Source organism: Neopsephotus bourkii, unplaced genomic scaffold (assembly GCF_033783945.1).
Source record: "Neopsephotus bourkii isolate Nb327-2 ecotype Australia unplaced genomic scaffold, CSIRO-AGI_Nbou_v1 NB_846, whole genome shotgun sequence".
Lineage (NCBI taxonomy): Eukaryota > Metazoa > Chordata > Aves > Psittaciformes > Psittacidae > Neopsephotus > Neopsephotus bourkii.
The window spans coordinates 399,320-413,429 of NW_026901342.1; the positions used below are offsets into that span (position 1 = coordinate 399,320).

Genomic DNA, 14,110 nt, shown 5'->3' on the forward strand with positions numbered 1-14,110 from the left:
GCAAGTTCTCTCCAGCAGCCTTTTCCAACTTGGATTTATGCCTTGTAAGCTGAGCATGTAATAACCCTTTAATGACTGATGGTCACAAAGACCTGGTTAACAAACATCTCCTAAAGACAAAGTTGGTCAGAAAGTAAAACACACTCACAAACCATAGTGAAGCCAAAACAGGAACAACTTATAATGCCACAAAGGACAGTTAGTACACTAAATGTTCAGACCTATTAACTAAAGCATAAAACAGCACCTGTGGCAAGTTTCTACTTTTCAACTTGGCCTTGAACAATGGCACAAAGTTCACGTATAGTACAGGGTTTTTTTACAATATTAACACTGTAAAGTGATCTAGAACTCTTGCTTATACTATCAACCAGCAGAATGAGTAGGCACTATGCTACTTACGATGTAAAAGTGAAGCTTCTATAATAAATGACTACACTATGAGTACAAGACAGCGAGGTTTGGCTAGTGTTTCTCTGTTTAGTGAAGATGCAATATTAGGTAAAACAGAGTCCTACAAATTGCAGGTAAAGGGAAAAACTTCCAAATCTTCACTGCTGTATACCTCTGTCATCACAGGAAGACCTTCCATTACTGAATCTTAAAACAAATGGCAAATCAGATCTCCCGAAATATAATTCAAGACCTATAACATGCCTGACTTCACAAACAAACTGCCATTTATTTGTCAGTTTTAAATGCAGTCTAACACCATGGTAGAAGAAACCTCATAAGTAACACATGGTAAAAAACATTCTCTTCCTTTCATTTCCTCAACACATCCCCACTAATAATTGTGTTTTAATTTTCATTAATAACTATCATAAAAAATAGTAATATTACATTTGAGCAAGAAAACAGTGGATAGAAGTACAGATATATTCAGCAAGAATAAACAATTCCAGGAATTCCTCTTGGATCAAAAAAAAGTCAATGACTACTTGTTGAATACTGAGTCACTGTATGGGATGGTCAATCTTTGTCATTACACAATACTCAGCCAGCAAAAACATTAACTTCACTGGAATCACTTCTAAGTATCAAAAAGCCACAACTGTGTTAGTAATCCCAAACAGTTCTTCCCCTCTGCACTCCCATTGTTTAGTTTCAAAAATGTTCTTGAACAAGATACCAGAAAACTGACATCCCAATTGCTTTTTATTTTTTTTAACCATAGAAATCTGGGACATCACAAATTTGCTGGTACTTTGAATAAAGTGAAAAAAGGCATAAATTTGAAATAAGCAAAACTTACAAACAAATAAGGCAACAAACTTCAAATCCTTCCTACACTAAAATATATTCTGTGCCAACTCTGGCAACGGACCTTGAGGGCAGGGGATGCATTTAACATTGAGCTATTTTTACCTTTAAATTTCACCTTCTCGACTTGCAGCAATACATAGCCTGTGGCTTTCAATGTTACCAACAGCAATGTAGTGATTACAAAATCCATAGCAATATCATTGTATTATTTAATAGGTCATCAAAAACTGGATTTCAGAATGAGCCATACTTAAGTGAAGTGCTCTCTACCTCACCTGGGAAGAGTCATTTGAACATATACCATCGGATAGCTGCTTTTATACTAAAAATCCTATATTATAAATCAGATTAATAATCAGAAATGAAACATCATCTGTTATACTGATCTCTCCCAGTAACTCAAACCATCAACGGGAAAATTTACTGCACACAGACATGCTCAGAAGTGGACTTCAGTCTGCTTGCTTGCTGACTTATTCCTAGCCTCGAGGTAATAACACCAAAAAAAAACAGTGTGCCTCATTATTTCGTGATGTTTACAAAGGTAACAGAATTGGATTTCACAAACTTGTAAGTAAGAACTTCAACAACGGATATCAATTTAGGATATTCATACATTTTTATATTGCTAGTCAGACATCTGCAAATCACATGAAATTCAAATTCTGAACAGTGTCTACTAATCTTCCAAGGCTCATCAAATCAACTAGAGTAGATTTTCAATTAGGTGTTGCAGAACCATGTCTGAATGAAAGATTTGGTGAAGGTTTTTTTAAAAAGGACCATCACCCAAGACCAACTTAAATTGCTACTGTTACTTAGAATTGCAAAACTGGCTTCTTAAGGGAGACTGAGTTTCCATACAAATGCTAGAAATCTTTGAACTGAAAACTTCAAGTGCTGCTATTAAACTACAAACTGCTTAAAAAATAAAAAAACCACGTTTACTCCCAAACCACCAATTCCAGATTACCATAATCTTCACTAAACTAGAGCTACAGCCAGTGATGACATGCATGAGTCATACGAAAAAGACCCCAGTAAGAAGCAGATGTTAGCTAAAGTGTCTCATGTTTCCACTCTTCCTATCCAGTCCTAAACAAACCCAAACTTCAGATTCTTGAGGCTCAACAAAATAGATTAGACTAAAATACAGAAGAAAGCTGATCTACAGAGGAGTAATATGGCTGAAGATCTGGATGCAAGTACCACGAGGCAAATTCTCAATGCTCCATACTGAGTCTCTGAAACCAGTATTACACAGCTTCTCAACTGCCTCTTAGTTGCATCACTTTAAAGTATGATTTTCCCCCTCATATTTGCACAATACTCTGAAAAGTACTTATTTGTTTTGCCATTTTCCTTAGGCATTCCTGATGGTTCCAGAATCCAGATATCTAGTTATCATAAAAGCAGAGGGAATTAGCCATGACCCAAAACATCATTAATGACTTAAGTTTCAAGGAATACAAAGTACTAATAAACAGGATTCTAATATTTTGGTTACCAAGGTAAATGTGTAATGTGTTGGCCACCATGGGACATGTTCTTTAGACTTCTCCCTGAAACTGAATAAAATTCAGAATAAATGTATTACAGACCTTGCTTTTGCTAATCAAGTGCAGTAGATTAAAAAAAAAAAAAAAAAAAAAGTTACACCAGGCAATGATTAATTTAAAGCCTTGTTAACAGCTCCTTAAGATAAGTGCTATATATTTTTTAACTTAAATAATTCTTTACATGGGGTCATACCAATACATTTACTGTCACTTTTATCCTCAAGGTCAGCAAATCCTGAGGCAAGAAAACCAACAAAACTATTTGCCCAATTTAGACAATTAGACTCAAAACTGGATCTCTGTTATATGCACATCAGCAGTATGACACTGTCCCAATAAAAAAAAAAAAAACCTCTGAAAAATCAGCTGCACTGAAAAAAAACCACTTTTTCCTACACTAGGTTACACTTATTCTGAGTAATACGTTCTCTTACTAACCAATTACTTTCTAAAAGATAACACTCAGAATCCCCCTGCCAATACTGTATTCTTCAATGCAGTATTTTAGAACTGAATTAGCTTGTGGCCCACAAACCTTTTTAAATACCTCAGAATAATAAGCAGTTAGAAAATATTTATTGAGAGTGCACTCCGTGCTCTCCCAATAGATAGCTCTTTCTATAGTATATTACTGTAATAATATAGTAATGGAGAATGCTTTCTATGGAATATTAAAGACTGCAGCCTCATTATGTTTCAGATTTTTGCTCAGTCTGCTCTATAGCAATTTTGCTAGTACATGCATTAGCCCAAAACCAAAATTTATGCCTAAAGAATACACATTTCATTATTTAAGTACATAAACACTCAGCACAATAAGGATCACTGACAATGGCTTCATACTAAATTTCTAATCTAGTATTTATTCTATATTCCCTGTATCATCACTTTGTTTCATATCATGTAAGTATGGCTTCCAGCTTAAGACCGTTCAACATCTGAAAGCTTTGAATTAGACATAGTAGCTTTTTAATTCAAAATTTCCATTTTCCTCCAACCTGCCCTTGCATTAAGAACACTGTATTGAAATCGGAGTGCAGTCAGACCTGGCAGCATTTTAAAACTCAAAACAGAAGTGGAAAAGATAAATTCTTCTATGAATGTGCAATTCCTCTATATGAATGTGCAATTTAAAAAATTAAAAACTGAAGCTATCAAGAAATCTGCATTGTGGACAGATTTCAGGCTTTATCTGATTTGACAGATTAATGAAGCAAGTACAGTTTGTTAAAAGACTGTCTAAGAATCAGGCAAGCCAAAGGTACTTTGGGAGAACAGTGTTCTTCTCTAACATAAACATTAATTTGTTCTAGTTGCCCATTTAAAAATTTTTTTACACCATCATAAATTCCACTCTGTCCCTCTAAATCAATGAAAGATAAATCTAATAAAAATGAAACAGAATAAAATAGGAACATTTATAGGATTAGGTGTAAGTACATGTACTGCTAAATTCAGATAACATTAACACCTTAAAAAATAATCTAATACTGCAGATTCTAAATCTGAAAAGTTATGAGATTTTTATTAATGACCCTATGGGTATAAAATATAATCACAACATAGTACTGAAAGCTACTTATCCTAGAATGCTTTTGTTTATGTCCTTACCTTTCAAGAATCACTCATCTTTGGAAGAACCTTTCTTTTCACAACTACCGATTTTATTAGCAGAGAAAAAGCCCCACATGATAACCGCACTAACTGGGACCTATGTTCATAGAAACGTGCTATGCCAGTCACAGTTCTGCGCTCACCACGCAATACTAAACAAAAAAACTTCCGAAATGAACACATTCCTTTCCCTCATTCCGAAGAAAGGAGTGAGCTGGCTGTTTAAGTACCGAGAACCTCTCTGAAACATGACAACTTGGGGAAAAGGGCGGGGAGCCATCTACTAGGCCAGCGGGCCACGCAGCACCGGGAGAGGTTGCGAGCGCCTGCACCTCCCTACAGTGATGGTGCAAAACCGCAGCAGCAGCGGCGGGGACACTGGCAGGGCAGGGCCGGGCTCTGAACAGCGCTAGCCGCCGGCCCGCAGGGCGCGGAGGGGGAAACACCAGGCGCGCGGGTCGTCCCGTGAATCGTGTTTCACCCCCACACACCCCGCTCCCCGGCACGGCGGCAAGGCTTGAGCCTCCCGCCTCGGGGCCTCTCCGATCCACTACAGCCACAGGGCCACCTCACGGAGAGCGCCCGGCAGCCACGCAGACCCTCGCGGACACAGAACTGACATGTGCGTAATTCGCCCTCCCCGGACCCCGTTACTCCAGGGCCAGGCCTTCCGAGCGGAGCGCTGCCCAGCATGCGAGAGGAACACACCGAGCAGGGGGCGGACTGGCGCAGCGTTTGGGGCCGGAAGGGGGCGGCCGGCCCCCGAGCGCCGCACCCGGCAGAGCGGGCAGCGGGCAGGCACCCGCTGGGGCCGCCGACACGCTCTCGAGTCCCCACGGGATTCCAAGATGGCGGCGGCCGAGCCCGTTCACCGGCTCGGCGGCGCCCCCCCCAACCCCGAGGGACCCGAGCAGGCAGGGCCCGGCATCGCTGCCCCGGGGAGGCAACGCGGCGCCTGGAGGCGGCCCAGGGCCGAGACGAAAGGGGACACCCCGCCGGGCTGGGCTGGGCCGAGCCATCCCGCTACCCCCTCCCCGCGCCGAGCTCCCCCTCACCTTTGAATTTGAGGTCGGTGGGCGGATCGAGCACCAGGATCTGCTCGTGCTTCGCCAGCGACCCGGCGGCCGCCATCTCGCTCGCTCGCTCCGGCGGGAGGAGGAGTGGGGGGAGGGATGAAGAGGAGGAGGAGGAGAAGGAGGGGCGGGAGGGGGAGGCCGGCCGGCAGCGGCGCCGCTCCCTCGCGGCGGGCTGTATCTCGGCGCGGCTGAGGGCGGGTGCTGCCGCTGTGCGCGCTCCTGCCGCCGCGAGCCCCGCTCACCGCCCTGCCCGCGTGACTGGCTCAACGGCCGGCCGGCAACACCACCCCTCCGCGGGCACGAGGGCGGCGGGGCACCCTTGTGCGCATGCGCGCAGCGACTCCCTCTGTTCTCACCCCCGCCTCTTCCGTTCTGTTCCCGCGCCGGCGGTCGAAACGAGACCCTCCGGCGTGGCCCCCAGAGCGAACCGCCAGGGAGAAGCGGTACCCTGCCGAGTTCACGCATACACAGAGCCCAGGCAGGGGCGGCGGGAGCAGCACGCGTGCGCTGAGGATAGCCGGAAGGGGAAAAGCGCCACCAGCTCTGCCAGCCGCGGGCCTACAGCGCTGCTGGGGGAACTACGGCTCCCGGCGTGCTGCGCGGCAGGACGCGGGGCCTGCTGGGAGCTGTAGTCTTTGAGCGGAGCCAGGGCGGATGCTGTTCTTTCGGGCCTCATGGGGTTGGGAGGATGTTCTTCCCTCAAAGCTGCAGGAGGGACGGCGAGCTCAGGTGATGGGTCCCTGAGGGACACTTGGGAAAGGGGCAGATTGGGCAAATAGTCTTAAACTCACCATGGCCACTGGTTGCTCTGTCTTGGGTTCAGGCTTGAGGTGTTGAGTCAGCTCTCGGCTGCTGTCAGGTACCTGCACCTGGATGGCTGTGGCCTTACCTAAAGGCACCTTTATTGCCCTGCCAGGCAGCACCCAGGCACTGACGTGGGTGGGCCTGGCTCTCAGACAGGCCTAGAAATTGGCCAAAAACTCTCCTCAAACGGGAAAGTTTTTGTTAGGTGAAGGCTTAGGAATGTTAACAGAGTTGATGCTGAGAGAGATTGAGCTCTTGCAAAACTTGAATGAGAAGTTAGAGTCATTACTTATTAATAGGCAGAAACATAGGATATTTGCTATCCTTCTCACTTGCATATTTTGTCAGACTCATGTTTTCACCATAGGCTTTTTCATTAAAGCCATCCTTTCAAGCATATGGTGCATCTTAGGATATTCAAATACAGCAGTAACAAACAAGAAGAAAGAATCAGGCAGCCAAACCATCTGAACCTTGACTCCTATGTCCTAAATCTGCTCTGAAGACTCTGACTGTAACATCTGTAAGTTTGTACTCATCCAAGGTTGGAGTACAGATGATGGAAATGTAGTCAGAAGGATTAACATACTTATTTTTTTCTCTCTTGCAATCTGGTGTAGGTATGCCAAGAAAATGTATATATGGGTATACAATAACCCATTTGAAAAATACCTCCTGGTAATAAATACCTTGAAATTACTTAAGTGTTTTACCTTCAAAATCAGCTCATCATGTGTGGATCACATACTTTGGTGAATGCCTCTGTCTCAGCCCCACCATGAAGGAAGGGTTTTGAAGCCATTTGGCAGGGGAGACCCTCTAGGTAGTTTATATTCAGGCTCTGCCTTGGCTCCAGCAGTGCCTTCACTCTCTGTTTCAGCTGCCTGCTTTACCAAGCCTGCCACCATCACACCTGCCTACTTCAGCACTTTTCTCCATGCTCTTGCCAACAGCAAATGACCATGTGACTTTTAATACCAGTGCTGACTGAAGAAATAAGTAAGAAGGGCTGTAGAAAAGTACTTCAGAGCAGTTTTACTTGGAAATTGGCTTAAACAGGTGGAGTTTTATGGTGTATATGTACAAATGTCACTAGAGGTCTGCAACTGCCCTGGCTGCAGTTTGCCTCTACAGACTTATTTTATGATGTGCATAAAACAGCATCTTAAATTACAGTGCAATATTTTAAGTTATTGTATAGTGGTCTGCTGGGCTTTGTTAGCAAAACCTATGTTCCACTCTTTATGCATTGTTGCCCTTCAGATGTGGAAGATAATCTAAGATAGAGGGGTTTCTCCTGCACTAGTGTATATTTTCTTTCTTCTTCTGTTAACATGGACCGTTACTCTATTACCTCCATTCTCCATCTCTCTTCATGAATCTGCTGAAGATCAAGCCACGGTGTACACTTCTCGCATATGGTAATTCAGCTCCAGAATTACCTGGTGATTATGTACCAGAAGAACCACATCTTGGCTTGCAAAGAATCAAGATACGGGGAACTGGTGCAAAATACTAAATGCCATAAAAAGTTCTGTCTTTTTTTCTTTTAATAGGGTTAAAAAGTAACAGTAAAGAGTACTAAAGATTTAAGAGAAGCTTCCTCTGTACAGATTTAGAAGACAGAAATACCTTTGATTTCTAATTCTTGTATCATCTTGTATAAGAAAATCTGAGGGGAACCAGAAATTAAGATCTCTCCTTAATGCGACAACAGGTCTTACAGGTCTTGTTTGACACAGTTGTGCAATAGACATAACTGACATAAGGGGATGTGCACTGGCTGGGGAAGGACCGGGTTAATCCTTATCACCAGCATATGGAGAGGCAGTAAATGAAGGGCAGGGCACAGCCTCAAGCTGCAGCTCACAGAGGGAATATCACAGCATCACTGAGGCTGGAGGGGACCCCAGGAGAGCCGTAGTTCGACTTCCAACTCAAAGCAGGGTCAAAGCTGAATTCAGGCCGCATCACTCAGGGCTTTGGCCTGTGGGGTTATGAAAACTTCCAAGGACAGATTTCACAGCCTCTCTCCACAGCCCAGCTCAATTCTTGCCTGTGCAGCTTCAATCTGCTCATTTTGTGTTATAGTAATGGCAAAAAACATAAAACACTGAGTGGGTGGCTTAATGGTAATTATGCACAAACGTGATTTTTTAATGTAGGCTTTGTTGTTGCTTGAACACATTGAGAACCTTAATAATGCATTCATCTGTTTTGTTGTGTTTAGTATCATTTCTGATCTAATACTTTTATTTAATCCAGATTGATGGCATTTTTTATATTAAACAACACCTGTGCTGTTGATCAGCAGTATCTGGCAGACTTCTCCAACATCTGATTCATCTTATTTCAACACCTCATAGCACAGTTCAGGAATGAAATCTTGGATCTATTGCAGTCAGTAGAACTCATCTGGCTGATTTTGGTGAGATCATGATGTCATTCCAGAAGTGTCTTTAGTGTATTCATCACTACTTGTAAAAGAATAACATTTACTTTATCTGAGGTCAACTTTTGTCTAGTGTGTTTGTAAATCTTCGTGTTTTTCACATTGTGAATTCAGTATCATGTTACAGTATCTCAGTTGGAGGTTTCAAAACTTTTTGCTATTATATATTAAATAAGTTCCCTCTATACCTGATAAGTAACAGAATAGATTTGGTTTCATAATAGTGTTTTCGACAGTATATTTTGTGGGTAGTTTATTCAGTCCCACCAATTCTGAGCTTGAAAATATTTTGCAGTGAAACAATATCATGACCTTCTTTGCAATTTCTTGCTATTATTAAGACTGTCAGAAAAAGCAACCAAGTGCTGCATTACTTGTCATGTTAATGCAAAAATTCTAGATCTCATGCAGTGAAGTATCTCATGCATTCCGCACTGCTAAGTCAGTGAATATTGTAAAATGTAAAGTTATAAAGGTAAGAGTATGTTTTAATTTCTCTTTAAAGAAGTACCTGGCCTTTTGGTGCTTATTCTGAAATACAGAACTGTTCATACAGCAGGCTCTAGTCATCATTTACTTGACTGCTAATGAGTTACATATATAATTTCAGGCCCACTTGTTATATTGTAAATCAAAGGTAAAATTGCAGTCCGCACTATTGTTGAATATTTATGGCATTATTCAAATGTTGCCACAGATTGGAAAAGCAGATCTGAGTTGAATATCTTCAGGTTTTTTCAGCTACACTGTATTTCTTTGCCCACTGACATTATTATAAAAACATGCAATGCATGTTGAATATTCAAGTAGAAAGAAGCCAATAACACATAATGGGATTGTCATAAATGGCTACAGCATAACATTTGATGTGCTTTACTGTTTTGGACCCAATTTTGTTCTGAACACAGAAATGCCCTAGACCATTAACTTTTGTAGGAACAAGAAAAGAACGTCATCTTTTTGACATCTAATGAGATCAAAAATGCCAGCTTTTTGTTTAAAGGAGCATTTTAAGAACTGAATGATTCCTTGGCCAATTTCATATGTGCTAAGCCATTAATCCTTTGATAAAGGGCAAAGTTATTAAGGAAATGGATTTTTGAATACTGTTTTCAAGAATTGATTTTTACAGTTCATATACATTTGTGAGGGATGTAATGAGGCAATTCAATATACAAAATATGAAATGTGTGTATATTGGCTATTGTTTCCTGGTGTTGCATTTGTAAAAATGCACACACTCCTAAAAAGTAGCCCAAAATCAAATATGCATGAGTAAGTGTACAAACGTAAGTACATAGTTGAAGCTTACCTCCAGCAGGGAAAAACTGTCTTAACAGTCTTAGCCTGAGAAGTAATTCTGCAGAACCAATATGATGGTGCCCTGTGGTCACTGCATCTCTTTCCCAATCTGATATTATGGCAAGCAACATCATAGTCTTTCTCAGTCTCAGTTTGGGGAACTTATCTGGCAACAGGTGTTCAAATCTCCCTTTTCATTTGCTTTGTTAATACACATAGCAGCTCTGCAATACTAATTTTGCCCTCAGCATCTCCTGAGCAGTCCCAGGAAGCTCTCCAATTGTATTGTTAAATTATGCCTAGGTTCATTTCTAAGGGGTCACAAGGTAAATAGGAGCAAATAATGTCATGTCGATGTGTGAAAGACAAGCATTATACTGAGACTGTGCATGACACATAAAGTGCTTTCCCTCTACTAAGCACTGAGAAGACCCACACTGAAATGCTGCATCCAGTTTTGGGCACTATCCTTTAGGAAAGATGTGCAATAATTGAAGGGAGTCCAAAAGAGAGGACCTGTAGTGACTAAGATCCAGAAAATAGATTGAAATATGAGAACAGGTTGAAATACCGAGGTTGTTTAGACTAAGGAAGACAAGATTGACTCACGTGTTCAGTGTTCAAGTACATTAAAAGCTATTGCAAAGAGAAAGAAAATAGTCTGCTCTCATTTACTTGGAATAGGACAGGAAGTGATGGGTGTAGATCAAAGCAAGAACTGATTTAGAGCAGATATGAAGAACTTTTAAGAGTAAGGATAATTAACAAAAGAGATGGCCTGAAAGCACAATCCAGGGAGTCCCAGTCACTGACCTTTAAGAACAGGTTAGACATCTGTTGGGGCGTATAAATTTAGCTGATCCTGCCTTGAGATGTGACCTCTGAAGTGCTTTCCAACCCTATGAGTCTATCACTGTGTAAATTCCACCATGCTCAAACTTATCATCCACAGTGGAAATGTCCATTCCCCAAGGTCTGAGCTAGAGTCCATTAAAATCAGGGGGAATTTTTCCAGTTACTTGAATAAGCATTGGATCAGGCCCTAATTGAATGTGTAATTTGGAGCTGTGCATGGAATTTGGTCCACAATTCTGTTAATGGTATTTGCAAATGAGAAGAATCCAGCTCCTTTTCCCAGGGTCCATTAGTTTGCAATGGCTCCAGGAGAAAGTAAACGTACACTGAAGAAGCAGTGCTAGATTCTTCTTACAAAATTGAGTAGAATTGGCTGAATACAAACACAAGGAAAAGATCTTGGAGGGAAAATGAGCAACTTTTCTCAAGGAAGAACATTTCAGACAGCTATTTTTTACATCAATTAAGCAGGGCCAGACAGAAAGAGATAGTGAAAACTATGTTAACAACACTTTAAAAATAAATAGGTATCGCAGATGTGAGAAAGAAATGTTTGTCTCTGCTGAAAGACCAGATTAGCCAAGAGTCTGAAAATGGGCAAAGCAGAAGAAGGAGAGACATGGAGAAATTCAAACTGGCAGTGCATTCAGTCAGTTGCATAGTGGCTGATGAAATATCCATTCCCCCATAGTGTATTACCAAATAGCATAAAGCTTTTCCTCCACTCTGAAAGATCAATTAGATCACAAGCACTTATGCCAGCTGAAGCTCTGCCTCTGCGATTCCATGTTTATGGAATCCAGAGGAATACCAATATGCATAAAGTTAAGATTTTGCAGATTTGCAGAATAACACCTCCTGTGGGCATCCACAGCCTCTCTGCTTTTGTGAGTTGTGTGCATCTCCTGGAAATTCTTTGTTACCCTTGTCTTGTGGCAGGAAACAGGCAAGAGCTCAAAACCTCCTCTAACAGATGCAGGAAGCTAAGGTTACTAATGTGGGGCTAATACATGAAAGATCTTTGCTCTTGATTAATTCATTATCTCTAGGAGTAAAGACACAAGGTTTCTAGAATCATCTCCCCACTCCGATCTGCTTGTTGCAGATATGTTCTGTGTCTGCACACAAGCTTAAACATTCTACCTGAGAGATCAGTTATGAAATGTTTATTTACTCTGCATTTGGGTAACAAAAAAAAAAGAATAAAGTCTGCATAATATTATTGATGGAATCTTTGACTGCCAAATACTGAATTATTTATAGTTCATTGTAGAAATGATACCCAGGAGGACCTGTAAGATTGCGATACGCAGTTGATACACTGCACAAAAACAGAGTCCTGTCTTTCAGACTTTGTTCTGGTATTTTGGTGGGTCATCTTAAAACAGGTATGAACACTTTGCAGAGACAAAGCTGGAAAACCTGACAGTATTTTTGAAGCTGCAGAAAACCCCATGTAGCAAAAGATGCTCTGACATGGATTACCTCATGTGTGACTTTTCCACTCCCAACCGATGTGCACCCATTGGCCAGTTATCTTTCAAGTTGTGCACAATTCCCTGGTGCTCCCCCTCCCTGGGGGTAACCCAGACCCTTCGGCCCTTCAGCAGGTCCTACCTACAGTGTGGGCACTGCAACCCTTTGCATGGCTCTCCGCCTACAACCATGAATATTCACCATTTTCCTCCCCCGCGCACCAAGCACTAACAGGGAAGTTTAGGAAATCATACCTATTCACCCACTACTTTCGTCCTGTGCCCACCTACATGTTGCAGACAAAAACTTAAATAAATGTTTCTCTGTTAAATTCATAAATAGTTAAAGGCTTGTAAAAATTTTGTGAGCATGCTTTTTATAGATACTTTAATTGTGCAGTCACTGGTTTCATGCCACAGGATTCCTTGCTTCAATTCTGCTTTGCAGTGGAAAAGACTCTCAGTGCATTGAGGCCATTCTGCTCCTACTCCATCACCCCCAAACTACTTACGTCTTATTTTGCTGTTTGGTTGGGGTTTTTTTGCCTTCCTTTCTCCTAATCCACATTGTTCCTGCCCCTGTCTTCCTGCTGGCTAGCATACAGATAGGCTAGCAAACTTCCTCTCCTTTCACCTTCAAATCATAGAATCATAGAATAGTTATGGTTGGAAAGGACCTTAAGATCACCTAGTTCCAACCCCCCTGCCATGGCCAGGGACACCTCACACTAAGCCATGTCACCCAAGGCTCTATCCAACTTGGCCTTGAACACTGCCAGGGATGAAGCATTCACAACTTCCCTGGGCAACCCATACCAGTGCCTCACCACCCCCACAGTAAAGAACTTCCTCTGAGCACTGGGTATGACCACTTGTCAGAGCTCCTCTGGTCCTGGTGCTCTGGGTTATCGCCTGGTGCTCATGCACCACGAAGGTGACCCCTTGTGTGCTGCAGCTGGGAGGGGAAGGGCTTTTTTACCAGCAAGAGTCTCTGGGTTTTTTTGCCTCCTTTGCAGCCGAGTACAGCCCCTCGATGGGGCTCCTTTGGGCTCTTGTGTCCCAAAGGCAGCTGCTTGTGCTCCACGCAGGTGGCCCTCGTCCCCCGCATCCTGGGGGGGACACAGTGTTCAGCACTCCCAGGGTGGCCCCAGCATGGCCCAGGGACTTGCTGCTGTCCTCGTAGCATTGAGCAGCACCCTTTGTCAGGCCCATTCTGGCTGGGTTCTTGCAGTGGTCTCGCACCACCTCAGCACCACTCCTGTCCCGGCTTTCCTTTGCTAGACTGCAAAGGATGTTTTGTCAAGCTAAACTGAAGGATGTGTTAGCCTGCTGCTGGCTACGCATGTGCATCGTGTTGATTCTTGTGAGCATCAGCTCTGAAACAGATTGAGGAAAAGAAAACAATCTAAACTAAACTAGACATAAGTGAGCTAAACTAAGATAAAATCACTTTATTTGTAAATAAATAAAATACTCTTTCCACCTATAACCTTTCTGGTTTGTGTCTTTGAAGGTGCTTTTGGTGCTGAAAATCCCTTGGCATTTCAGGCAAATAATGGTCTCATCATTATACAACTCATTGTGAGTGCAGGGAATGGAATGGAATCAAATAGAATGGAATAGAACAGAGGAGAACGGAATGACACAGAATAGAACAGCTATGATATGTTATGCATATAGAAATGAGGCAGGTGTTTTTTCTCCTTC

At 42.4% G+C, this 14,110-nt stretch overlaps 1 protein-coding gene across 1 annotated transcript in view; it reads right to left on the minus strand.

Moving 5' to 3' along the window:
• VAPA (VAMP associated protein A) overlaps positions 1-5,795 on the minus strand; it is a 28,945-nt gene extending 23,150 nt beyond the window's left edge. Inside the window, exon 1 of the mRNA XM_061356287.1 lies at positions 5,495-5,795. Coding sequence (XP_061212271.1) covers positions 5,495-5,570 — 76 coding nt within the window. The 5' untranslated portion in view covers positions 5,571-5,795. The remainder of the gene's footprint in view (positions 1-5,494) is intronic.
• Positions 5,796-14,110: the final 8,315 nt, after the last annotated feature.